At 43.3% G+C, this 27,943-nt stretch overlaps 2 protein-coding genes across 3 annotated transcripts in view; both read left to right on the top strand.

The window, feature by feature from the left end:
* ANLN (anillin, actin binding protein) overlaps nt 1–27,943 on the top strand; it is an 819,922-nt gene that overhangs the window by 587,564 nt on the left and 204,415 nt on the right. The gene's annotated exons all lie outside the window — the stretch shown is intronic.
* Nucleotides 6–27,859, top strand: TRANK1 (tetratricopeptide repeat and ankyrin repeat containing 1). The gene is made up of 23 exons (XM_034061962.1): nt 6–124; nt 1,169–1,292; nt 2,112–2,262; nt 3,246–3,364; nt 3,982–4,065; nt 6,038–6,176; nt 6,634–6,762; nt 7,110–7,277; nt 7,793–7,951; nt 8,322–8,573; nt 9,194–9,370; nt 10,050–12,926; nt 13,159–13,358; nt 13,802–13,939; nt 14,913–15,053; nt 15,733–15,889; nt 16,765–16,853; nt 18,319–18,422; nt 19,665–19,797; nt 20,234–20,379; nt 22,088–25,158; nt 26,644–26,745; nt 26,988–27,859. The coding sequence occupies exons 1-23, from the start codon at nt 18–20 to the stop codon at nt 27,098–27,100; spliced, it is 8,880 nt and encodes a 2,959-aa protein (XP_033917853.1). The 5' UTR covers nt 6–17; the 3' UTR covers nt 27,101–27,859.

Genomic DNA, 27,943 nt, shown 5'->3' with positions numbered 1-27,943 from the left:
TGGAATATGCACAGGTCATGAGGCAAGCTGGGAATCAGGATTTCAAAAATGGGAATTACTCTATGGCCATCAGGAAGTATGATCAAGCTCTGCATATACTCGGCTGTTTAATGCCGTGGGTCCCGTAAGTACTCTTGAATTACAAGATGTGAACCTGTTGTTCCATGGGTCATCTGATTGCCTTTAAAATGGCTCATGCAAGTTACTGTGTTCACTTCTTTTTTTGTCCTTTTTAGTATTCTTTGATTTGTTACAAATAATTCTTCAGCAAAAAGGTTTTTTGGTCTTTTCTTTCCAAATGTTAAGTGCTTGATTTCATCAGTTAACATCTGTTGCTAATGTTACTAATGATTAAATGGTTTGGTATTATACTAACTGTTAAACATTCCTTATTACAAGGTATTAAAACTGCTGTTACCCTAATTTCACATCAGCTTATTTTCACTCTTAGCCATTTATACCAAGTTTGGAGCATGTGCAGGGAGTAGAAAAGAGTGAGGGCAGATGTCAGAAGGCTGGGATGCTGTGATTCACTGCCCTGTGGACTGTGGTTTGTCATTTGTGTGCAGCTCTATCCACAAGCTTCCCTAGATCCAGCGGATGCTTTATATACTTCAGTGTGTTCTGTTACATCAAAGGCATTTCTTTATTTCTTAGCTGATGTAAATGTGGATAATTCTATTCACTTCATCAACTGGTGATACAGTAAAATACATTTAAGTCAGTTATTATATATATTTATTATATTATAATAAAATATTATATTATATATTTTTATTATATATATTATATATATACATATACCAGAATGTGTTTAGCATTCTTCCCATCTAATATCTTCCATTTTTGTGCCTATTTTCCCCCATTATTGACGACTGGCTTTCACCAAGCTTTATCTAGGTGGGTTGAGGGGGTCCTAACTTTCTAAATCCTCATACTGAGTTATTCCAGTGAGTTGGCTTTCTGCTTCAGAAGAGACCAGGGTATCACTAAGATAACATTTACAGTGTCTCTAAAGCTGATGTTCAAGTGGTCTTCATTTTCTACAGCTCCATTTCTACCTCTAACTTTGTTAAGTGGGTGATGTAGACTTTATTGTTTCCAAGTATAAAGTACAATGTGTCCTTTTTCAAGTGAATAAACAGTTATGCTAAAAATGTCTTTGTAGGTGCTCCAGGGACATTGCAGTGTTGTACTGCAACAGGTCGACTGCCTTGTACAACCTTGGGAAGTGGAGGGAAGCAGTGTGTTCAGCCTACCAGAGCATACAGTGTGATCCGGAGTATGTTAAGGTATTGAGATGCTTAAGATGGCAGTTGGACTTTGTCTGGGATGGGGACTTAACTTTGAAGTCTTCCTTGGGCAGTGTGCCCTGATGTTCTTTCCATGTTAATAAGCCTGGGGTTCCTGGGGACAGTGTGTGGTGAGCAGGGTCATATTGTATTTCTAGTGGACAGAACAATGCACTCTTCTGATTAAGTACATGTGGATTAAGTTACACTGAGTTACATACTGACCCAAATAGTCATCTGTTAGGAGTAAGCAGTGGTTATACAGTGTTTATAATACAGAGGCTTACACTTGGATTGGCTTTTATGTGCAGTAGTCTTCTGGACCAACAACTACAGCATCCCAGAGACTTCAGGAGAAGGTATTTGGTTTAAACACAGTGAAATAGCATGCAAATGCCAGTTTAACTTGTGCTGTATGCTGTGTGTGAGTTGTTGGAACAAATAGACTCCACTGTGACTCAGACAGTGAATAGAAACATGTTCAGGTGCCAGTGACTGAAGAATAGATGAATTGTGGTAAATACTGCAAAATGCAGTGATATGGGGACATAAATGTGTATTCTAGACTTTGTGAGGAGGTTAAGATAAGAGTTACTAATGGTATGTCTTTCAGAATGTAGCTTATATGTTAGGATTTACCACGTGTAGTAGCTGTGATCACATCGGTAGCATACTGTGAATTTCAAGGGATGTTTATTGCCCTTTGTTGTAAACTGTGTGTAAGAAGCTGTAAAAATAGTCCATCACATGTTTTGTGATAAAGATCTCTGAATGTTTTCTCAACAGTGGTCTTTTTTGTTCTGTTCTTTTCCCCCTCAGGCTTACTACAGAGCTGGCCACTCTCTGCTCATGTTATCAGACACTTACGAGGCAATTGCTATGTTTCATAAAGGCTTGATTCTCCTGAGTACTTCCACAGATTGCACTCAGATCGCTGACTTCATAGCAGGAATCTTCATAAGTGTCAATGGTAAAGTCAACTCGAGAGCTTGGTTTGTCTGCTTTCAGTAATGATCACAAGTCCTTGAGCATCCTTCATGAGACCATTTAGTCCTTAGTGCTTCAGATCTGCTTTAAGATGTCGAGTGGCCTGACCAAAATCAGTGTGGTCCAGTTTGTGTACAGCAGATGCCAGCGATCACAGAGCTCTGTGCAGGGGAATGGGTTGTCTCATAAGAGCACATCAGTGGTGGAATAGGTAGAAAACAGGTAGAAAAGGTTGACATTCAGAGGCAGGACTGGAAATCTGGAGCTCCAGACCCAAGAAGCTTTTCATTGGTTTTTGCCCAAGCCGCTCTGCTTCTCTTTTAGCTTGGTAGATCTAAAACTAATGAGAAAGTACTCAGCTTAAACATGATCTTACAGCCCAGTGTATTCCAGTATGGGGTTCTCCCTCAGCTACTAATGGCCAGCAACAAAAAGAGGGAATTTGTTGCTTTTTGTGGCATTGTGTGGTGGGGCTTTTTGAGCAATACCCATCTTACCTCTCCCTGACCTCTCCTCAGTTCCCCTTTCTATTTGCCTCTTTGTCCACTTCCCAGGCTTTGTATGATGGGGCTTGCAGCCATGCCAGCAGATTCTGGGTTGTGCCCCTGGTGCATTTACATGCCCTTGTAGCCTCATGGTAAGGACCTTGCTTTGCCTTAGCAGTGTCTGTAGCTGGGCTCACCCACAAATGGATAACTGCCACAAGCTGCACAACATCTTGGGACCTAGAGGTGTTCTTAAGGGCAGGGATTAATACCTTTTCACCTTGTTTAAGGAAGACTGGCCATGGATAACCGGGTGCTGTATCAGTTGGGTGGGAAGGGATATGTGACCCTCCATTTGGCATTCCTCCGGGTGTAAATCACTGCTAAAACTGGCATTGTGTAATGAAGTCATTTAGCTGGAGATTCCAACTTTAAAGGGCTCTGTATACTGAATGGTGTTCTCAATGGCTTATTCTTGCAGATGAAAGGGTCTTTCCACCAACGTTCCCCCCTGCTTATGATTACATTTTCAACGCAAGGTTTGATGCAGTGATTTGGCAAGGAGTGATAGAAAGGGTGGCCCAGAAGGGGAAGTGGAGGGTAAGTCTGTTGCTGCATTGCCTGCAATGAACCTGAATCCCACTTGTCTCTTGCTGTTATGTCTCTTGTAGTTGTGGTGCCATCTAGAGCCAGTATTGTTAAATGAAATCAGAGGGGAAAACAATACATGTTTATTTGTGGTCCCTTCTGCTTTTTGCTTCTGTGTACAAGCTGGATATTTGAAGAGAGACACCACTCATTACTGGTTTCCACTGGGATATGGAGCTGTTGTCTGTAACTGTTTGGATGCAGCCATCCAGCCAATTCCTCGTCCATTCATCAAACCCATATCTTTCCAAACTGGAGCTAAGAATGTTGGGGGGACTGTATCAGAGGCCTTACAGAAGTCCAGATAAATGGTATCTGTGTTCTTCCCTTGTCCTCTGGTTAAGCTGTGTGAATTTACAAGGAGCAAAGTCAAGTTTTTAAGGAAACTGAAAAAAAGCAAAGATCTATGATATTGTTGACCCTAATCTGCTTTCCTACAAGGTCTTCTGAGGCAGTGAAAACCAAAGTTTTGGGATGAAACTGCTGATTTTAGGAATTATGATTTTATTTTTATCAATTTTCTGAATGATGCTTTGAAGATCACCAACGTTTTGTGTTTTATTTCCCAGTCTTGTCTGTTGCTGTTGTCCGAGAAGAAGGCATTGCCCCCCAACCTCACAGTCAGCCAGGTCTCACTGAAGAGCCTCTTTGAGGTAAGGTAGCATCCTTCTTTTTGTTTGTCTTGTGTCTGTTCCTTCCTGTTCCCTTCAGTGGGAAGGATTTTGCTGTCTTGTGTTCAAGGCTAAAACAGGTTAACAACAAATGAAATAGAAAATAATACATGAGCCTTGTGTGATTCTGTTAAATTGTGCCTTTTAATGTGAAATTGAAATGTCCCAATTCTGCAGAATTTCTGTTTGGAATGTAAGACTTCCTTTAATTTGGTCAGAAGAAGGCATCTTCCTCTCAAGTACAGCAAAATGTCAATGTCACACTTGTAACCAGCCAATTTAATGCTGAAAAATGGCTCATACCAGCTAAGCTGGATATGTTTTCCAACCAGGAGAACTTAGGGTGTACATGGGATACAGTATTTTATACTTTACTAGCTTTCTGGTGCTGAGCCTGATGATAAGGAGCTGAGCTGGATGCAGTGTTGGCATTTTCCCTTCCCTCAGTGCCCCATGTTTTTGGTAGGTTACTTTATACCTGGGCAGCAACTGCTAAACATCCTCCCTAAAGGCTTTGACACCTTCCAAATGGCACAGAGGATTTTGGCAAGGTGTGAACAGGTTGTAGACCAAGTAGCCACAGGTCCTAATGCCTTTCATGGAGATGATGGCATCTGCAGACAGCAGATCTTTATGGTGTTAGCTTTCTGCTTCTCCTTCCTCTGCTGCCGCTGCGTTCTCCCTGTAATCTGTTGTATTTCCAGCCTGTAGCTGCGCACAAACAGTAGTCCTTGCCAGTCAAAATCTGGCACGAGGTGTTAGAATAAAGACTGTATTTGTGGATGCTGGAAGCATGTGTGAAGGCTGCTATTTAAAGAGATGACTGGCACGAATGGAGAAACGATGTCTGAACGCTGCTTCCGACCACCCCCTCATGTCCTGATCCTGCTGGCATATTGTCTCCATTTCCCTCTGAGCTTCCTCTGCCCACCTCCTGTTACCCAGACTGCGGTACCCCTTGCAGGCTGTGCTTCGTGCTCATTAAGTCCTCATTAGAACATCCTTTTTCAGTTCAGCTGCTTTCTGCTCTGGCTGTGTGCTTTTGAGTCTGTAAACTCCCCTGTGAATGACCTGCTTTTATCTGATCCCCTTCTAGGAATGCATCTGCTCAGGAATCTGTCTCCCAAGCTTTAATACCTTTACTGTGTGTGAGCAGTTGTATTATCATTGTTGCATTGATAATGCCAGATGCTGTCTTAGCTGGATGAGAGCAGGGCTTTGCCCTTCTCTCCACCCAAGGGCTTCCTGACTGGTTGCCTGAATTCCCTATACCTCTTTCTTTCAGTCTCTAACTGCCTTTTCCCAGTTTCAAGTATTTCACCAGGCTTTTCTTGCTTGGAAGCAACTGCCTGCAGAAGCTGCATCATCAAAGCTTAAAAGGCACAGCATCCATCCACAGTAATATGTGCACTCTGATGCAGTATGTTTAATAGGCAACTCTAAGGCAGAAAGGTGCAGTCAATTACAGCAAAGAACTATAGAAATGTGTATTGTAAAACAAACTTTAGGTTCAGTGCTCTTCAAACCCAGCCAAGATGCTTGTTTTTACTCATATATCATGGGTTCAGCAGTAGCTCATGCTCTGCCAGGGAGGAGGCAGAGATAGGGCGCCTGGTCTGGGCTAGTCGGGGGGGTATTCCATACCACAGCACGTCCTGCTTGGGGAGGGGACTGGAAACTGGTCGGAAGGGAAGTGGTTAACAATCCTCCAGGAGACTGTGGGACTCCAGGAGTGAGTGAGGGAACTGTGCAGATTTAGTTTAAACCAGGACATCATAGAAGAAGAGTATTTGTTTTGAGCTTCTATTGGAATTGTTGGATATATAAGTGTTCCATTTTACAGTGGACATGACTGTTATTGTTCCACTGATTCTTGTCATAAAAGACCTGAAAATTGGATTTAAAAAGCAATGCCCTTTGTGTATGTAAAGATAATTGTTCTCTTTGTTATCAGACCTCTGAACTGTATGGCCACGGGGAGAAGATGCAGGAAGTAGCGGAATTAGTCAAGTGGCTGATCTCCATGGGGGCGAAAGTGGAAACCATTGGAACGTGTGTACTTCATGCTGTTATCAGACTGTGTATCAAAGCAAGTGAGTGACATCCACAGCTAAAAAACCCAGTGGTGGCCTTCGTCAAAGAGTATTTGGGAGACTGAGCTGAGCTCTGAGGCAGAAGCTGTTCCCTGTGAGGGTGCTGAGGCGCTGGCACAGGGTGCCCAGAGAAGCTGTGGCTGCCCCATCCCTGGCAGTGCTCAAGGCCAGGTTGGACACAGGGGCTTGGAGCAGCTGCTCCAGTGGCAGGGGTTGGAACTGGATGAGCTTTAAGGTCCCTTAAATCCCAAACCAGTCTGGGATTCTATGATTCTATCTGTATGTGCTAAAGAGTCATGAGTCAAGCTCAAGTTTGTGCTTGCTGGTAGTCAGCGAGGGCATAGCATCCTGTGTCCTACAATGCAGCTGGCTCTTACCATAGGGGAAAAACCCCAGGATCTGTTTCTGCTGTATCTCTCTTTACCCTTTATAACAAGTGGGGGTTTTATTGTTTCAGGAAAGAACCATCTCTTCAGCTGGTTATTGACTCAAAGGCCAGACTTGAAGGACCGCATCAACAAGAAGGACAGAGATGGATGCACCCTCTTGCATGTTGTGGCATCTTCCAGTGAATATTCCCAGAAACGCAGTAAATACAATGATGATTTTCTTCTCTCTGTGTGCTGGTTCGTTTTCATATAGAAAATGAGTAATGGGAGGAAGTTTGAAGCCCTGGTGTTTACTGCTTCATGTGCTTCCGCTTCCTAATCAGTTATAATGATGAGAAGTGTTTTAATGTTTTGAAGGGGTTTCTTCTGGGGTAAAAACACTCAATAATTCCTCCTTCTTATGAGACTTAGAAAAGTTTAGATTCATATTGAAATCATGCTAGAGATTGTGCCAGGAAATTAAAGATACAAAGGGAAAACAGAACAAAACCCCTGAACAATGAGGATTCTTCTCCCTCTAATGTTTGTTCCTGCAATGTTTTAGGCCAAACAGAAGATGTAATAATGCTCCTGAATTTTGGAGCTGATCCCACTCTTCCAGATGGACGGTCAAGATATGTCATAGATATCTTGAAGAAGAACAAAAACTTCGATGCTGTAAAAGCTGTCAACAGTCACATTGAGAAACGCACTTCCTCTGAGAAACAGACAGGTACTACATGGATGCACTACATGGGCTCTGTGCTTTTCCTGGTTTAAAATGACAGCCTTTAGGTACAAAATTACTTGGGGGGTAGTTTTGTGTAACATTTCTCATGGTGCCATATTTAGAATATTTTATAACAAAAAATACTGACAAAAAAAGAAGTTCTAAAATGGTGAAAATGTGAGTGAAAAGTTGCTGACACTTAAAAACTAAACTGTAATCGGATCTCTTTGCTCACAAGGGTTTAACCATCCTTGATCTATGTCCCTGCCCATGCCAAGGAGTTGGAACTGGATGAGCTTTAACATCCCTTCCAACCCAAACTGTTCCGGGATTATGATCACTGCAAGGCAGCAGTGTCCTGTGTATGTGCAGGTCAACTTGTGAACTATCACAGTTTCCAACCTAGTGTACTTGAATCAGGAGTGATTTGATGAGGGTTCCCAGTATCCTATAGGATTTGAAACCTGCCACAGTTCTAGCTGTTGCACTGGATTTTCAATCTCTACACTGTTTTGCAGGGGGCAGTGAGAGCAGAGCCGTGGCTGACACAGATTCTCTCCTGGATGTTCTTGAGCAGTTCACCCAGTTCTACAGGTTAGAAGATGGAGCACATCATAAGAATGTGTTGAAGGAAGATGCAGTTAAGCGGTTTCTGAAACTGCTGTCTTCTGTCAAAGGTACAGTGAGTGTCTGTTTCTCCTCTTCACAAAACCTCATTGCTGAGAAGGGTGTGTTTGATGCTGCCAGACAGCTTTTGCCCTTCCTTCTCTTCCCTGTTTCTGTGACTGATATTACTGGAACAGAATGGGCTTTTACTTATTTCTCTGTTCTGTTTTGCATGTAGAACCACCACAATACACACAAATATTCAGTGTGATGAATCCAAGTGTTCAAGCTTATTTAGTGGCCAGCATAAGGACAGAAAGATTCGAGTGTTGCATTTTGTCCTTTGAGTTTAATGGGCCCATTACTCTGAAAGCAGTTTAGAGTGTGGTGGATGTTATTCTATGGCTTCGAGTGAGTGATGTTGTCTTCACTGTCTTGCAGAAATCCCTCAAGGGGTGGTTTGCAACATCTCCCAGCCCTGTGCTAGCAGCTTCATAAAGCAGTTGCTGGAGAAGCAAATGTGGCATAAAGTGTTGCTGCTGCTAACAGGGAAGGCCAGTGGGGAAGAGCCATCGGGGCAAGGACTCTTCAGGAGCTGCAGTCTTGCAGATGTTGACATTGGTGACGTTATCCAGCGGTGCGACAGACGGGATAAGCAAGTGCATCTCATAAGATGCTTGATCGAACGAGGAGGTGAAAACCTGTGTAATATGAATCTGTTGTAAAAGATCCAGTGTTTTATTTGGCATGTTTGGAGCAATGTGGTTTCAGAGATATCATCACATGGCTTTTGTGGTTCTCTGTATGTGCAGCAGCTTGCTGGATTGCATTGGCTCTGATGCCTGCATCCATCATGTGTGACACGGGGAAGCCAATAGGCTATATGGGATAGATGATGTTTTCTCAAATGGAATTTGGCTTTTAGGGTTGAAAGGCCAAAAAACAAGGAATATTTTGCTCCTTTGTTTGTAGTTTCCTTGGGTTTTAATTCCTCTGTCTTTAGTCAGAGTATTATCCCATTAGAAACTGCAAGCTACAGTCTTTGGGTTCAATCTGTTACAAGTCATTGACTACTTCAGTCATCACAAAGGCATGACCAGATGTCTTCCTTTTTTCAGCTAGTACACACACCATTGTTTTTCTTGGTTTGCATGAGGTTTATTTCTGGGGTTACTCTGTCAATTTGCATTTCAGTTTATAGCTTGGTGTTCACTATAGATTATGGGCACACAGCCCTCCTGTAGCCTTGTGGGTGCCAGAAATGCAAGGAGGCTTCTTGGTTTGGTCAGTGACTTCAGTGTTCTTCACCCCAGCTCTGCCGGATGGGATTGGAACCAGCTCTGAAATACCACTGCAGATATGCCTCAAGAAGAACTATTTTGACCTGGTGCATTTGCTGCTGACCAAAGGTGCAGATCCTCAGAATGTCTCCATTGCACGTGGAGATACCCCTTTGCACGCTGCAGTTTCCATCTGTTTAGATAATAAAGGTAAGGCTCTTGTGTGCCTGGGCTTGGGGAGCACAGAAAGCTCCAGCAGATGTGCATTGTTCATTTGTACAGGAACTGTTGGGAACATCCCCATTTCTTACCTGTCCATCTGCTGCTGTTCAGGTGAGCAGGGGGAGTCAAGCAGCTGCAATGTCTCCACCAGTTACTGTTTCATGAATATATAGAATCACAGAATGGTTTGGGTTGGAAGGGACCTTAAGATCATCCAGTTCCAACCCCCCTGTGGTTGGCAGGGACACCTCACACCATTCTTCACCATGATTTTGGTCTGCCACTGTTTTACCGTTTGGAAGGAAACGTTTCACATACATTATCCAGTTTAAATCTCATCTACTACCTGCGTTTGTGGAATGTCTTTTCTCTTCCCCACCAAAGAGGTATTGGACTAATCTTGTTCTGTAGGAAATTGCTTTAGGAATGGTTGCAGCACTAGGGATTTCTAAAGCTTTGCTGCTGTAGTGTTGTCCCTGAGTACTACAACAGCTCAGTTTTGAACCATTTCAAATGAGCAAGCTTTACAAAGCTAAAATGGCATTATTTGTTCTTAGGAAAGCAAATTGATTTTCATTTCATAGCCACAGGAGAAAAGTATTAACAATTGTTGGCCTGCAAAGCAGTCTTGTAATGTAAGTGATGATTTTGGTTCTCTCACTTTCAGATGGCACCGGTTTAAACATCCTGAACTACCTCCTTGACCTCTTTGCTTCAAGACCTTCCGACTTCCCGTATCTTAATCCAAACATCCAGGATGAGAACGGGAATACAGTGATGCATGTTGTTTTTCAGAGAGGCTTTTCAAAACAGACAAAGAGAATCATGGAGTCGTTGGCAAAATTTGATGTTAACTTCAATATAAAAAACAAATTAGGAAGAGATGTGAGGCATAGAATTAAGAAGAATGACCCACTGCTGCTTGCCTGGAATACTGCTGCACTGGAGAAGAGGAAGCACCGTCAGGATATGGCAGGGCATGTGGTTAAAGCATCCAAGATGGTTCCAGCCTCTGAGATTTCACAGCCAAAGAGCACAGGGCGTTCTTCATCTGGGTCTTCCATAAAGACACCATCTGGCAACATGGTGCATAATGACTTAAAACCGCCGTGTTCTGGGAAGGCAAAAAAAGATCAGTTGGCAAAGCAGGAAACAGAGAGAATAAATAGCCCTTTAACACTCCAGGAGAGTCTAGTGCAGGCAATCACAGCTCTGATTCAGCAGCTGAAATGGGGTGACACCCTGAGAAAGGAGCATCCTCTGGTGCAAAAGCCATCTTCATCCCAGACTAGTTTGGAAGAGGGAAGGAGTAAGTTCTTGCAACCTTGTGGTAACACAGCTTATCCTGAAGGAAAAGGGAATGACTGGGAGAAAAAGAAGGGAGATGGGGATTTTGGTACAGCCCTGCCTAATGGAGAGAAGGAAGAACCAGAGGAAGAGAAGGGGAAGATTGTGGATATTGAAGCATATGTGCAGGAGTTTGACAACATGACCTGGGAAATAGAGTGCACTCCTGAGATGCTGAAGACATTGGGCAGCAAAGCTGTGCCCCATTATCTGAAAACTAAAACTATCATGACAATTAAGCAGCTTGGCAATGGGGAATGGACCAGGGGACTTCAGAAACCACTGAAACACTTGAAAGCTGATATCCAGCTGTACGAAGCCAAGTTGGGTAAAGGTGCGAGGATGCTGTGGGAGCTTGCAATTGACTTTTCTCCTCGTTGCAGCGAGAGTGCAGAAAAGATCATGGAGACAGAACAGGCCAAAAGCCTTCCAGAAAAATCAGGTAGAGTTTACACTGAAATAATCAGGATTTGGGCCATTGTTCTGGACCACTGCAAGCTGAACCGCGTCTTGGATAACATCTGTATTTCCTACAATCGTGGCTTATCCTGCATCTTGAGGAAGAAGCTCAAGGGCATAAATGAAGGGCATCAGAACCACAGTGTGACAACGCAGAAGCGTGTCCCACGTTGTTACATTGAAGACCTAGAGGCAGAAAGGTCCAAGGAACACACCGTACCTGAGTATTTCCCTCCAGCCAGCGCAGCAGAATTGGAATACAATATCATGAAATTCCACAGCTTCAGTACGAACATGGCACTTAACATTATAAATGATGTCCATTCTTCTGTTGAATACCCTTTCCGAGTTGGGGAGCTGGAGTATGCAGTGATTGATCTCAATCCAAAGCCTATGGAGCCGATCATTTTAATTGGACGAAGTGGGACAGGGAAGACGACTTGCTGCTTGTATAGGCTATGGAAGAAGTTCTATTCATACTGGGAGAAATCCACCTTGGCAAATGGTCCTCTGCTGGAGAGGCAGACATGGCAGCACAGACAGTGCAGCGAGGCTGAGAAGGCGAGGTTAGAGAAAGAAGACAGTGAGCTAAAACAGGACAGTGATGATTCAAGTGAGGAGCAGGTGAGCGATGAGCAAGACCAGGACAGCGAGGATGAAACTGTTCCTGTAGGCACAGCTGGAGCAGAGGTGAACTCATGCGGTGATGAAGAAGACCCAATGCATAGCACAGAAGCATCGAACAGGCTGGAGCACCTGCACCAGATCTTTGTGACCAAAAATCCTGTCTTGTGCCAGGAAGTGCAGAAGAATTTCATTGAGCTTAGCAAGTCTTCCAAGGTCACCAGTCACTTCAGGCCTCTGGAGCCACACGTGCACAGGCTACAGGATGTTAAAGATGACAATTTCCCACTGTTCGTCACCTCCAAGCAGTTGTTGCTGTTACTGGATGCGTCCATGCCTGACCCATTTTTCCCAAGGAATGAGGATGGAAGCCTGAAGAGAGTCATTGTTGGTTGGAGTCCGGAGGAAGACGTGGTTGTACCCAATTGGCAAGATGAGGATGAGGAAGGGACTGTCGAAGCAGAACGTGGTGATGAGGAAGGAGCTGCAGATGTGTACTCCAAAGAGAGCGATCCTCGGACCTTTGTGACTTACGATGTGTTTGCGAATGATATATGGCCAAAGATGATAAAAGGTAAAAGTTTGTACAACCCAGCGCTGGTCTGGAAAGAGATCAAATCCTTTCTGAAAGGGTCTTTTGAGGCCTTGAGCTGCTTTGGGGGTAAACTGACTGAGGAGCAATACAAAAAGCTAGGCCGAAAGAGATCACCGAACTTCACGGAAGACAGGAGTGAGATCTATCACCTCTTCTGTCTTTACCAGCAGATACGATCGCAGAGAGGTTACTTCGATGAAGAAGATTTGCTGTATCATATATCTCAAAGACTCTCGAAGCTCAAGGAGCTGCCTTGGTCCATCCATGAGTTTTATGGTGATGAGATACAAGACTTCACCCAAGCTGAGCTAGCACTGTTAATGAAATGTATCAATGACCCTAATGCCATGTTTCTGACTGGTGACACTGCCCAGAGCATCATGAAAGGAGTTGCTTTTCGCTTCAGCGATCTGAGGTCCCTGTTCCATTACGCAAGCAAGAACTCCATCAGCAAGAAGCAGCGTGTTAGAAAGCCCAAGAGGATCTACCAGCTGTACCAGAACTACAGGTCCCATTCAGGTAGAGTAACAAATGTGTTTATGATGTGAGTCGTTGCTCTTCAGGTGTCACTAATGTTTCTACTGGCCAATGCAAACCATCTTCAGGCAGCTTGTTTTGTTAAGAGATCAGCTTTCTCACATGCAAATTGTGACATATCCTGTTTCCAGGCTTCTAACAAAGTGTTTTAAAAGTGTTTGTGAGAGTGTATGTGACAGACTGAGGGTTAAGCCCTGTGTTCTGCTTACAACAGGTATCCTCCGGTTAGCATCTGGAGTGGTTGATCTGCTGCAGTATTACTTCCCAGAGTCTTTTGACCGGCTTCCTAAGGACTGCGGTCTCTTCGATGGACCAAAGCCCACAGTGTTGGAGTCCTGCAGCGTCAGTGACCTGGCGATTCTGCTGAGGGGCAACAAGAGGAAAACACAGCCCATTGAATTTGGAGCACATCAGGTTTGCTTTTATTTGGTATATGGGTTTTGGCAGATTGTGCCAGCTCTGATGCTGAGTTATCATTTATGGACTGCCTGCAGTTTGAGCCCTTTTATCTCGCTGACAAATTACACTTTTTGAGCTTAAAAACCTTCATTGTGTTTCTGTTTCTTCTTAATACATCTGCCTTCTTCTGTTATTTCTTGGTGTCAGGTGTTGCCTGTCCTGTTCCTTTCTAATCCCACCTTTTCTTACACCAGATCTACAACTGCCTGCACATACTATGTACCTGTCAGTCTTCTAGTGGCAGCTTTGTGAGCTTGTGCTTGAATGTGTGAGTTAAATGTTGCCTGGTTTGAGAAGGCTCTGGCATTGTCATGGCATGCCTATGTGCTTTATGCAGCTGCTACCTATTTTATGTTCCCTTACTAATATGTTCTCTTTGTTACTGTATTTTATGGCAGGTGGTTTTAGTGGCAAATGAGACTGCGAAGGAGAAGATACCTGAGGAGCTTAGTTTAGCACTTGTGCTGACAGTTTATGAAGCAAAGGGCTTGGAATTTGATGATGTTCTTCTGTACAACTTTTTCACCGATTCAGAGGTATTTAATTCTTATCCATTTCCTGTATTTTTAATTAACTCTTCATTTGGCACATGGTTCAATTGGGTTTCCAGCTGGGGAACTACTCCGCCTCATCTCTGGACATGGGAGGTTTCACTACACACATACACTTGTGTACCAACTCTTCATCTTACAGCATGTCCCTTCAGGCTGCTCCCTGTTCAGGTCAGAGGAGGTGGTGGAGGGACACTCCATCACCTGCTCATACTTTTCCCCTTATACTGGAGTTCTGGGTCCCCAAAAAGCACCTGAGATCCCAGCTTTGTATCACCACAGAACTGTAAAACAATTATGTTTAGAATCAAACAGTGTATGTATGTGTTTGAGGGGGCAGGAAGGGGGATGCTTTGTAGCCATCCACAGCTTAACCCCAGAAAACTCATTCAGGTTTAGTTCAGTTGTCAGGAAACTTAGGAATGTCTCACAGTCTATAGTGGAGACCATTGCCCATAGAATGGCCTCGGGTAAGTAATGTGTAGCTTGAAGCCACCTCAAGCCAGTTGCACTCTTCCACATTAGTATGGTTTGCTGCTGGGGTTTTACCCATTCTTGGGCTGAGACATGTTCACTTTCCCCCAGGTTGGTCTGGGTGCCTCAGGGTGACATGACTCCCTTATAGCTATTTGGGGGAAAGTTGTCTGTTGGGCTTGATAACAGCCTGGTGCAGACATGTACCTCAGGAAAAGGTCACCCTCCAACCCTGTTGGCATTGGTTTGGGTTGGAAGGGATCTTAAAGCTCATCCACCTCCAACCCCTGCCATGGACAGGGGCACATTCCACTGCAGCAGCTGCTCCAAGCCCCTGTGTCCAACCTGGCCTTGAGCACTGCCAGGGATGGGGCATACACAGCTTCTCTGGGCAACCTATGCCAGTGTCTCACCCTTATCATTTGCATATTTGGGGAGCAGTGATTGCTGCATACAAGTAAACCTCATTTTCTTGTCGTTTTAGGCTAGCAAAGAATGGAAGATAATTTCTTCTTATACCCCTGGTTTGGATGTGCAAGTAGGAAACAAATTGCTAATCGAAATGCCTTTAGAGGATGCTGCGGGTATGCAGAAAAGAGTTCCTTTTAATGTAGAGATGTACAAGGTGAGTTTCTTTGTGACGTTGGGATTAGGAAAGATAAACTCAATTTTAAGTCTTAGAAGTAGGGGAATTTCTTCAAGGAATCCTTTCAGCCTGTATTTCCATGTGTTATTGAGGTTGCTTTTTTTGGTAGTTGTTCACATTTGTATAATAACAGTCTTGATTTTAAAAGATGAAGTGTTTTGCAAATGCAGTTTGATAAGAGAAGGAAAACTATGGGCAAGAGACTTTCAGGTGTATTTACAGGGCAGCTGTGGTTAAAGCAAATAGCAGATCAGCTTGCTGGTGTTACTGGTTTAGTCTGGGTTCAGATCAGCATCACTGCCTTAAAATGAAGGAAACTTCTTAGAGTTTAATGAGTCAGGTATTTTTTGCCATGCAGTCTTGAGAGTGAATAACTGTGTGTGCAGGTGTTGAGGAGGAGCATGGACTGTCACACCTACAGCTTCCTCCCTTGCAGCGGCTGTACTTCCATGCAGATTATCTGGACAATTGCTTATGTAATTGAAAAATACATATTTAATATTGAGACTTCCTTGAAGATACTTTCTTCTTGGTTATTAATTATATACATGTGTGGTTTTCATATAGCTGCAAAGTACATTTCTTTGCAGTGGTTTAGCTCATCTGGTGTTTAATCGGTTTAATTTGATGTGCTGCCTTTTGTTTGGTTGTGCTTCAGATGCTGAATGGAGAGCTGAAGCAGTTGTATACTGCCATTACAAGAGCCAGAGTCAATCTTTGGATCTTCGATGAAGACAGTGATAAACGGGCTCCAGCTTTTAAGTATTTCATCAAAAGAGAGTTTGTTCAGGTTGTCAAAACAGATGAAAAGAAAGGTAAAGTTACCCTGAAGCTGTCAAACAGAACAGCCTGCTCATGCTTTCTTACTCTGAGGCTGTGTAATAAAGGAAGTTAAATTCCATGGTCCCTCTAACAGTACTCATTGATAACAAATTTCCATGCATTTCTTTTGGCTCTAAAGATCGATCCTATATATGTTAATATGTAACTTCATTGATCATTCATTAATATGAGTTTTCCCACTGTCAGAGGAGAAGAGTGAGAGTTCATTCAGACAGATCTGACCTAGGTCTTTTTGAGTTCTAACCAGTTTAGGTATGTGAAATATTCAATGAGTCCAGATTGATTGGCGGTCAGTACTATTTACTACACTTAAAGATAGTATGGGACACAAACATAATTGCTTAAGCTTACTGTACAGATGTTAAATGTTACATGCATGCAGAAGTACCACTTACCAACCCATCAATATCTGGTGTCAGGTAGGGGACCTCTCAGCCTCGAGGGGTAACCTTGAGAAGCACCCCTGATCATGGGGACATCACCTCCAGATCCACTGCTATGGAGGGAGAGCTCAACAGACCCTGATGGCTGGAGATACGTATAGCATAAACTGGTTGATTTGTAGTGAGGTTTATGCTGTGTTTATACAGTAAGACATACTTGATGAGCATCTGCCTGGACCAGAGCTCAGTTAGTTCAAACAGAAGGAGTGCATCCATCACACCTGTACAGGGATCAAGGCTCTTCACAGCAAACCATCCTAGCTAAGAGAGGTTTATCAAATGAAAGCATTTGTTTGATGTGGTTATCATTGCTGGTGTCATGTTAATTCTTAGTTTTGGGACATGATAGGTGGTTTCTGTGGGTTCCCCATTCTAACATAAAGTGATTACCCCTGACTTTCTAGACTTGGACGACAGCATGTTTGCTAAAACCTCAACTGCAGAAGAATGGATTGCACAAGGAGACTACTACGCTAAGCATCAGTTCTGGGAGGTAGGAGCAAATGTTAATGTGAAATAATGGTTATTGTCTATTCTGAAACCTCCTGGGCTTTTCCTTTCCATCTCTAAAATCATCTCTAAACCTTCAGTTCCTCATAGCAGCCTATCTCAGTTTGTGCTGTGTAGTTGTGTAGGTGTCTACAGGCTACTTGTTAACAAATGGCAAGAAGTAAGCAGGGACAGCGAGCCTGTTGTCTGTAGTATTGAATTCACTCCTCAGAATCTGCAGTTCAGTGAGGGAAAAACCTTTTAATGTGCACAAATGAAAGATGGTTGAAAACCCCCAGTTGTTAGCAGCAACTGGGATTGACTGGAATTTGTGACTGTAAACCATGTGCAAAGTTAAGATGGGACATTAAAAATGGTTCTTCACTAATAGAGCAGTTGGTTACAGGAACAGGCTCCCCAGGGAAGTGGTCACAGCACTACATCTGTCAGAGTTAAAGAGTCTGGATGATGCTCTTACCCCTCTCTGTGAGGAGCAGGGAGTTGGCCTCAGTGATCCTTATGAGTCCCTTTCAATCTGAGGTACTCTGTGATCCTATGCAATCATATTCTGGACACGTTTTGATTGTGGCAGAAGGAAAGTTTCCATTTTTGCTGATGGCAACATGAGGTTTTTTGGATGGAAAACAGTTATTTATAACAATCAGCTGCCTCTGTACAGTCTTTATCTCCCCTTGGAAAAAAGGCTATTTCCTAAATGGACAGCAGAGTGTTTAGATAAAAACCACACAGCTGGAAAAATCTCATCTTGCAATCTGAAACGCATTAGCTCTATTATCTGCTATTTGGTTTCCTTTATAACCCTCATCTTTGCTTATCATTGCTACATTAAGAAGAAATAATCTGGTGAATCTGGCAGTTCTAAGAGTGGTTTGCAGTGTGCAGTTTCTGAACAGAAGCAAATACTAGATCAATGGATAGATTAAAGGAATAATAGCATTGCAGAATGAGTGAGGTGATAAGAAACAAACCTTGCTGGGAGCATGGCAGCTCCTGCTGTTTCCCTTTAGCTTATCACAGAAAGGGCCTGGTGTGGTTAAAGGAAGAATAAAGGATCCATGCATTTTGCTTGAACTTTGAATTGGTTCTCCTATTAGTAATACAATTTATGTGGTAGATGCCTGGTGACTTCCCAATTACTGGTTGAGGACATCATTCAGATTGCATGTGCTGTTCCTTCTGTCAGCCTTCCAGGAGGGTTGCTTTCACTACCTCCATGTAAAGCCTTTTAATGAGAACTCTAATTGTGATGGTCACACGTGGACTGACTTCAAAGCTTCTCTTTTTGTCCTACAGATCAGCTGCAGTGTTTCACCTTTCTCTTCCTGCAGGCACCCTGCTAGTCTTTGTTTTCCATCACAGTGACTGTAACATTAAGGCTTACATTAAGGCTGTAACATTAAGCCATAGGCTGGATGCTGGTGTGAACGCTGTGTATGATTTCACCCCAGGTGGCAGCCAAATGTTACCAAAAGGGAGGAGCAGCTGAGAAGTCAAAACTGGCCCTGGCACATGATGCTGTTCTCAAAGTGCGCTCCAAGAAGAGCAGCCCCAGGTAAGTGTCACTGCAAGAGGAATGAGTGTATGGGGAGACTCCCACCATGGTTGTGGGATCACACTGGGGACCCACATAGGTGAGGTGTCTCCACATCTGTGTCTGTGGGTTGCAAAAGAGGTGAAAGAAACTGGGCAGGCCTAGCATAGCTCCAATGGGATCTAGGGCTCTGCTCCCTTTGGGGAGTACTGAAAGCAGTTGTACACTACAGGCTGTCCAAAGCAAAAGTGGCCTTTGAAAGGGCTTACTGGTTATGTGAGAGAAAAGCAGCAGGTTTTGCATTGCCTCAAGACGCTTTATGTTCTTAGACATAGATGGAAGAGCATACGCCATCAGCAGTGCTCAACTCCAGTTAATCCCAGTGCATATTCACTTAACAAAGAGGGAGGAATGGTGTAGTACATTACTTCTGCTAACAGAAAGTGGGCTTTGAGGTAAAATTCATGTTAGGGGAGAAAGTTTGCAGTTTCCTGAAGAGACTGAAAAACTGCCTGGGATTTGTCTCAAGTTAGACAGGAAAACACTTCATGGGGAGGACTGTAAGTGAATTAACTCCTTTTCATGCTGGGGAGGCTGAAAACTAGCAGTGATAGCAGGAATAACTAGAGCAGAGCAAGGCAGCACTGAAGGGAGAAGGGGGAAGGTCTGGAGAAGTGTTATTACTGGATAAAATGGAAGGTTAGATACAGTCTGAGGAGAAGAAATGGGTTAAGTTGACAGAACATATGCCATGATGAAGCTGTGAAAGTGGTGGCTTTCTTTAGTAGAGGTATTAATGCTGGTGTACAAATCATAGGTAAGATTCCTGTGAGCTCTATGATATTAAATGCTATGTACAGTTCTGATACTCCAGTCTGAAAGATGATGAATTCAGACTTGGTCTGGCAATGATACCAGAAAGGGTGGCCTTAGGAACAGATTTGATTGTTGTCTTTAATGGCATTGGGGCTAAACAGCAGGTAGGAGGAAGGAGCAAGGTCACCTAGAAAGAGAAGCAGCACAGAACCAACACTAAGTGTACCTAAGTTTGAGAATATAAAGCTTTTTACTGTCACAACAGTTTGATACTGGAACAGGCTTCTAGACAGAACAGTGACAGCCCAAAATGCAGCTCATTGTAAGGTTGTACCTCATCACTATATGTATGAAAAAGAACACAGTGTTGAATGGATTCAGTGACAGATCATGTGTTCCTAAATGTAATTTGGATGTAATTAGTGATTTTCTCTTTATTTTCCACAGGGAAAAGCAGATGGAATATATGACATTAGCTAAAACTTACTTGGAATGTGGAGAACCAAAGTTATCACTAAAATGTCTATTTCAATCAAAGGAGTTCCGGCTTTGTGCAGAACTGTGTAAGAAGTTAGGAAAGGTATGAAGTCCTCTAAACTATCCTCTCCTTATCCCATTCCTTTTCCTACAGCCTTTTTCCCCTCTTATTACTCACAGGGTAATAGTATTTTCCGGTGACATGGTAGTAGCTGAGTTAAATGAGGTCTTGCAAGTCAACAGAAGCATCTGTGGTGTTTTTTAGCAACAGGCAGAGCTGGGTGAATGAAAAGTACTTTGAAGATCTTGTATAATATCTTTAATTTCACATTCTGGGGTATTTTTCAGATGCAGGTATTTTGAAGGCTTCAGTTCAGTTTTAGTGGTGGTTACTTTAATATGTATTTGATTACACTCAGATACTTTAATTGCATTCACTTAAGGTGTGTTTCTCCATGAGACACCTACATGATGGAATTAGTAAATTCATTCTATTTGTGTAGTTTTGACTACTTTCATTACTGACTTGTGCATTGCAGATGAAAGATGCTGCACTTTACTATCAGAAATGCCAGTGCTACAAAGAGGCATCCGAATGTTATGAACAAATTGAGGAGTTTGATCTGGCAATTAAAATGTATTGTCAGGAGGAGCTCTATGAAGAAGCAGCAAAGGCAGTTGAGAGGTATGTCTTCTGAGTTGGTATTGGAATACAATTCCCTTTTCCCTTTCCATATTCCAGATGACACAGTTGGCTCAGCTCAGCTTGTCACAAGAGTTTTGGCTGGTGACTTTGACAATCACATTGATCAGAAGTATTAAACACTTCCCTTTTAAGACTGAAATAGTAACAGAGCTTAGTGCCACCTGCTGCCACTTAGGCAGTATATACCATTAGCTGTATGGTATATAATGCAGCGGTCATTGTGGCAAATGAACTATTTGTCTATCAAAATACATGTAGAGAGCAAAGAACAGTAACTTAAATGAGCAGCTTGGGCTGCCTGTCTGACATGTTCTAGATCCCAGTCTCTAAGGTGGACTTTTCCATACCATCTCCCCTGTGCTGGCCTAGGGCAGTTAAGAACTGCCTCTCAATGTGCTTGATAAACTGATTTTATTAGTATCCCTTTGACAGAACTTTGCATCTGGCACAGTCCCTGTGACCTCGATAGCAAATTCTTGCATAAAGAGTACATTTATTGGCTGCACCTCTCATTAATTCCACCTAAATTACACTTCTAAAGCATATACACACCAGTTAGAACTCTAGCAAGGCCTGTAGTTGTGCACCTTCACTGAGATCCGTTGTGATGTCCTTTTAGTAATGACAACTGCTTTTTGAAGGGTTAAAGCATGTTCCATATGTAAAGATAGTTGGATCCAAAAATTCAAGCATTAAAGGCACCAAATAACCACGTTTTAAATCAGCCTCCCCAAATCATTGCTGCGAATTCATCAGCAAAGGTACCAAAATCTGCACTCCCACATTCGTCATGAAAATATGATAATGAAGGGCTAATGATAATTTACTCACCCATCAGGAGAAACATTACTCATTCTCAGCATGGAGGAGAAAACAGTCTTGCAGGAATGGCTTAGGGGGTATCTTAATGATTTCACAGCAGCCAGTGATAAGAACTGAGTGGTTTAAAGTGCTTGTTTTGAGAGGTGCAACCAGGTACTTTGCTCAGGCACTCGATAAGCAGCACAGTATATATGGGTATGTGTGACAGAGTTGAAAGAGTCCTCTAAACTGAGTGGTTTATGTACATTTTGCAGACTATTATCTATATTGGCCTTGGGGAATTCGTTGGAATTTGCATTTATTTCATTGTGGCTTTTGTGCCTGTAAACAGCCATTCTAGCTTGAGGTTGACTTTGATAAAGAGAAGGTTACCACTGGCAAAATGTGGTTCCAAGTAGTTTGTACAGTGATTTGACAGCATGGAGAAAGATTCCCTAATGCAGTGAAAACCTCGTGATCCTCTTTGTACCAGAAGTTGTCATGGTCCTGCTTCAGACAGCCTTATGTTGTAACTTGTTGTTTCAGTAGATCTTTTAAGATGATAGTTTTCATTGCATGACAGACATTACTTAACATCCTTGGCCTTTTGGAAGAAAGAGCTTCTGGGGACAGCTATTTCCTACCATCATAGAATGGTTGAGGTTGGAAAAGACCTTTAAGATTGTTGGGTCTAACTGTTAACACAGCACTGCCGAGGCCACCACTAAACCATGTCCCTAAGTGCCCCATCTACAGGTCTGCTAAATGCCTCCAGGGATGGTGACTGTTTGTTTAATGCCTCAGGGGCTTTTTAAAGCTGAAGTGGGTTTTTTTCTTGCCTAGGTTAGTCATCTATGGTAGTAAATTGATGTGTCTGTTATTTCAGATACGAAGAGATGTTGAACACAAAAGGACAGATGGTCTCCAAACTCTCATGTACAGCAAACCAGTTGTACCTGGAAGCAGCTGCGAAGTACCTGAGCATGAACAGAACCGAGGAGATGATGCGAGTCCTCTCCAAGCTTGACACTGAGGATCAGCTCGAGTTCCTCAAGTCCCGTGGCTGCCTGCGCCAAACAGCAGACTTACTGCAAAGGGAAGGGCGAGAGGAGGAGGCTGCCAAGCTAATGAAGCAGCATGGGTTTGCCCTGGAAGCAGCCAACCTCACGGCCATAAAGGAGTTCCGTGCATCGTGTCTGCTCGCTGCAGCTCGCGCTGCTATTGCTCGCTGTTCGGAGTCAGATCCGATGGGAATGGAGCTCATCCTTAAGGAAGCCCTGGAGCTTTCTGAGCAAACTAAGCAGGCGTCAGGCATTGCTGAGGCTGTGTTCTTGCAGGGGGTTCTGAAGGGGGACTTCACAAAGCTGAGCAGCGCCTACTGTCAGTTCCTGTCTCTGAATCATGCCGCTGGGGCCGTGGAAGCTCTCTTTGCCTTATCTCGCTGCAATGCTCCTTGCCAGGACATCCTCTTTATGGCAATACGTGGCTTGATGGCTCTGCTGAGTCTGGTCAGGAGCTTGAAGAAAGCAGCCACCAATGCAGAGAAAGATATGGTAAAGTTATGCTTTGCCTACTTCGGGATTGTCCCAACTGGTGACAGTTGTCTGGTGTCCCAAAATGAAGGTGAACCCATTCTCCGGTTTTTGTTAGGCAAACTGTGCCTAAAAGAGACAAAGACAAAAGGTGGCTTCTCAGTAAGCACAGAGGAGGTGAAGTCAGCTTTGAAGTGGCACTTGTTAAACAGGTTGTGCTCAATCACCCATGAGTTACTGAACAAGCATTACCCTGATATTTGTATGAAGTTCATTGTTGGCTTGAACTGTGAAGATAAAGCCTGTAAGGATTACCATAAGCCCTTGTTGCGCAAGGAAGCCAAGACAATAATTCAGTGTAAAATGCACCTGGTGGCAATAAATGGCCTCCTATTGGAAGCTGCCTGTGTTTTCCCTAAAGAGCTACTTAATCAGTGCAAAGGCTTTGCAGACGTTTTGACTGCTGACAAATACACATCGTGTAAAGCCCTCCTGGATACGTTTTTCCCTAGCCATTTCCATTTGAGAATACTGTCCGAGAACCCAAAGGCATGCAAAGAGATCCTGGAGGTCAGTAGCATTATTTCCAAGCCTTGCAGAGCAATGTTGAAGGCATACCTCATGTTTAAGTTCAAGAATGCAGAGACTGCAGCCAGAAGAGAATCGACTGACTTGTGGCTACACATCATGCAAGTCCTCATCCTGTCCTCGGGGTATCCAGAGGACTTTGAGAAGCTGCTTTTTAAGGAAGAGGACGATTATAACAAAGAGCTCAACCTTGCTTTGGCCAAGGCCAAGAACTCCCCAAAGGGGAAAGGCCAGGGAGGAAAGGCCAAAGGAATCGAGGGCAGATACGGGATGTTGCTGCCTGACAAAAATGATGGGAATGGAGGAAGAACCCACCTGTGCTTCATTCGCCTCCTTGAAAACTCACTGGAGCAATTCTATGTTCACAAGAACCCAGAGAACTGTAAAAGGTTTTTCTTCCGGTTTATGAATGTCCTGGTCAAGAAGTGCACGAGATACCTGATTCCAAGCATAGGAAACACGGTGATGTTGTTGGAATTCCAGTATATTCTCTGCTGCGCGGTCCTGATGCGTCTCTCCAAGAACATTACTCTCTGCTTTCCAAAGAGCTACATTGCTCTCATTCATTACTGGGAGTTCTTGTTCAAAAGCAAGGACCGTAGCAAAGAACCTAGAGACACGTTTTCCATTATACAGGAGTACAGGCCAAAGGACACCTATGTGGCTGTACAGAAGTTCATGTTCCATCTCTATTATCTGGCAGAGGTTTTGTGTGGAGTTCATGGAAGGTTCAATGTCCTTTTGGATGCTTTTGAGGACCCTGACTGTATAACGTCAGGGGAGGCAGAGCGGACTGTAGTGCTGTGCTTAGTGATGCTACTGAATGCAGACCAGGTGCAGAGCTTGAAATACAAGTCCCGTTTACACCACCTCTTCCCTGAGATCAAGGCGATGCTGAAATCTCAGCACTCTCCCTCTAAAGTGCCTAAAAGGCTGCTGAGGGTTGTGGAACAAGTGAGTGATGCTACACACGTCAGAGACATCGCTGTGTGCCTGCAGGAGCTGCTGACAGAGCGAGATGAGGAGTACTTGGTGGACTGCCGATGGAGGTGGGACTCTGCCTACACTCAGGGGCACCCACCCATACGGGGCATCCTGTACGAGAACATAAACCTCGACAGGTTTGTGACCTCTTTGGATAAGACTGAGTATGCTGATGAGCTGGAAAAGGAGCTTGAAGGGGTTCATTGCCTTGAGGACCAGAAGGACCCCCTGGAAGTCATTGCACTCAGCAAGCAGCAGAAGCAGGAGCAGAAAGCATCTGCTCAGCGCCAGCTGCGTCGTGTGTTCCATATCATTTACCTGTGTGTCAAGTGGAAGAGGAGAGCCTGCTCCAAAGCTGAGCCTGTTGCAATGGAAGGGGAGGAGTTTCTATCAGAGATCTTCAAAAGAGCAGATATTGACCAAACCCAGTGTGACCTGTGCGGGGTCAGGTTTATCCAGAGCAGCGAGAGCTATTTCAGCCGGTCAGGAAGCATGGAGGCAGATGCTTCTGAACCTGTGACACCAACAGAGATCAGTGAGGAGGAGAAGCTCCATGCAGAAGGAGATGGGAGCTCTGTGGCCAGTGAGGCTTACATAGAGCACAGCAACACAGAGGAGCACAGGAGCAACAGCGCTGCCTACAAATACTATGCCGACTTCTTCAGGAGGAAGATCGATCCGATGATACGGGATGGACTGGAAGTAGTGGAGGCTATAATGGAAAAGAGCTACACCCAAGGCCATTTGGCGTATAAAGAAGGTTCCAACTTACGCCAGAGGAAAATCAAAGAGAATATTAAGAAGATTTCAGATGCAGTAGAGGAAATCTATGAGAGAAAAGCCTGGGCTAAAGGTAGGAACTTTGAGTCAGTTGTGGCCAGACTTCTAGACCTGGCATTAAGATCCTCCATTTGAGGATCTTAATGTGGGCAAGAGAAGCATATTTCAGGTAGCTGAGTTAAAAAGAACTGAGACAGTTGAATACATAGAATACTTTATAACCTCTTCCAAACACAAAGTAATCCATCAGATAGTACAAGTCAAGCGAATAATGATGAATTTTAGTAAAGTGAGTTTTCCCTATATGAGCAGATGTGCTGTATGCTCTGAATTGCCTTACAGCAGTGGGTTACATTAACCCAGGTAATCTTTGCTTGTTTTGCTACTGTTCTCTACTCTGTTCTGCTAGCTCTACTAACTGGGATATGCAGAGGCAGAGCATTGGGAATACTTAAGCCTTTGATAAAGGATATCCCTGACTAGTCTGCCCTTGGACTTGTAATTTTGTTAGGTCTGAGCAGAAGTGGGTACTTGACTACAGATCTGCAGGCTGTTAGACACTCAGGTAACCCTGGTATTCAGTCCATACGGTACTCAGGAGATACACATTTTGAGTATCTTTTTTCCCCCATATACTTAAGCATTAATCTAAGCTGATTTTTGCAAGCAGAATTGAATGAGCAGCCTAGGAGCACAATTGTTTGGAGTATTTGCTGTGGGAAAGTGACATCTTACATCAAAACATTGTTTCTGGCTTTAGTTGCAGAAATCTACCAACTCCATCACGTTATCACTTTGCCTGTGATGTCTGACAGGAGTGAAAAGCTGTAATATTTGATATGTTCATTGGCTGTTATTAGTGAGCCATGGTAAATTTGTACCTAAACATTAGGTTGTGATCTTCATGTGTAAGCTTTACCTTTACTCCTAGTGGAAAGCTTTACCACAGGGATGAATTCCATAAAGTTTTGCTTATTACTTAGTTGGCTTTCTGCTCAGTGAACCATGCTAGTGATGAATGTGATGTAAGCTTAATTCAGTAATAGTTGATTTTGTTATGACAATTGCTTGATGAATGTTACCTTGTTTTTCCACATGGTGAAAATACATTTACACCAATTATTTGCCTTTGAGGTTACTTTTTCCCCACTTTATAACAAGTATTTTTCAAGTCCCTGATGGTGCAGTTAAGGAAAGGCTGCAGCATCTTGGGGTGATGTTTGACTTGGGTATTGAGACCCAGGAACTTTAATACCCCCAAAACAGATAAACCAGGATATTGTCAGGAGTTCCAGGTGTACCTTAAAAGGGCCAACACAAGGATGCAGAGCTTCTCTGTTAGTGCTAGTGAGGTTAATTGGAATGGGGAGGAACACATCCAGCGCCTTCATCCCCACTAGTGAATTTCCCTGCACATGAGCTCATTGGTGACTGAGACTTCTTGCTTTGCAGCAGCATCACAAAGACAGCTTTGAGTAACTTTGGTCTGTGCTTGGCTTTTACCTGCTGTCCATCTCTTGGCTAGTTCTTACACAGTGTTAATTGTGCTTCATTTCAGCCGAAGAAGCAATAACCAAACACACCAGCAAGTTGATCGCCACCATTGATGAGGCTCATAAGTGGCTGAAGAAAATGGACTCTCATCAGATAAAAGAAGAAGGTATGTTTTCAGATTACACAGCTTTCCAGCAGATTTTCTATGTAAGAATTAATTACTAGGGCAGCAAGTGGCTTGGCAGCCTCTTAAATACTTGTCATAGTAACCCAATGCTTCTTAAACATGATTATATATTATATATGAAGCTATATTGCTGACATAAAGGAGCGATGACAGCTTGGCATACTATCAAGAGGAAAAGGTGTTGGCGTTTTCCATACTTCATTCCTTTGTTTTTAACACAGGCTTTGTGCACGATAGAGACTTGGAAGATGAAGTGGAAGATGAAAGCATGGCTTTTGAAGAACTCGTCTACAAAAAGCCCTCCAGGAAAAAAGGGAGGTGTGGGAAATGGTGATCAGAAGCAGTGTGCAGGTGGCTGTTCTCTCCTCCTAACAGTCTAGGGTTGGAATTAAGAAGCAAAATAGAGGGATGGAGCCAGAAATGGGAAGAGTCTGAGAAAAAAAGAGCAATTTATGCTATTGTGTTTATGTCACTTGTATTCTGTCAGAATAATTACCTGTGTGCTGATGATGTAGTTGTTAAGACAAGTTTCCTTTCAAACCTCTATGGTAGCCTGAAAGTAGCGAAAAGCCAAAGAAGCAGCAGATAGAAAGAAATAAGAACGTTTGTGCCTCACCTCAGGGTATTTTCCCACTCTGTCTTCTTTTCCTTCTCCCCTCTTACTTTACATCATCATTCTTCTGAGTGGGAACACTCAGAATAGGGTAGTTTCTCTGATTTTAAGAGGTTTTAATCAGTGTTTTTAGGTTACCATTGTAAACCAGCTGTGTTCTGAGACTTTCTATGTCTGGAAGCTCCTGAGTCTTCAGGTGAGATGCTTGCAGTATCTCTTTTCTATTTTTATAGGCAAAACCAGTGATGTCTTAACACATTCCTATTTTTGTCAGTGTACATACTGGCTTAGTATGAACATTACAGATTGTTCTCTGTTTCATCAAGTTTTGATATAAACTGTTTTATGTACATATTAAAATACAGATAATCTGTCTGTAAAAGAATATTGACATTTTAAGTTGTTTTGTAAGGTTTCATTGATAAAAGGCTTTTTGTAATGTATAATACTGTTTTTATAAAACCTGTAAGATTTTTGGAATCACTTGAGTCTTGTCTTATGTTTTGGATGCTTCCTGAAAGCTGTATGTGACTGCCTGCATCAGTGAGCGCACAGGTTGGGTCC

Source organism: Melopsittacus undulatus, chromosome 1, assembly GCF_012275295.1.
Source record: "Melopsittacus undulatus isolate bMelUnd1 chromosome 1, bMelUnd1.mat.Z, whole genome shotgun sequence".
Taxonomy (NCBI): domain Eukaryota; kingdom Metazoa; phylum Chordata; class Aves; order Psittaciformes; family Psittaculidae; genus Melopsittacus; species Melopsittacus undulatus.
The sequence above is the reverse complement of the archived record's forward strand: the minus strand, read 5'-3'. Positions and strand labels throughout refer to the sequence as shown.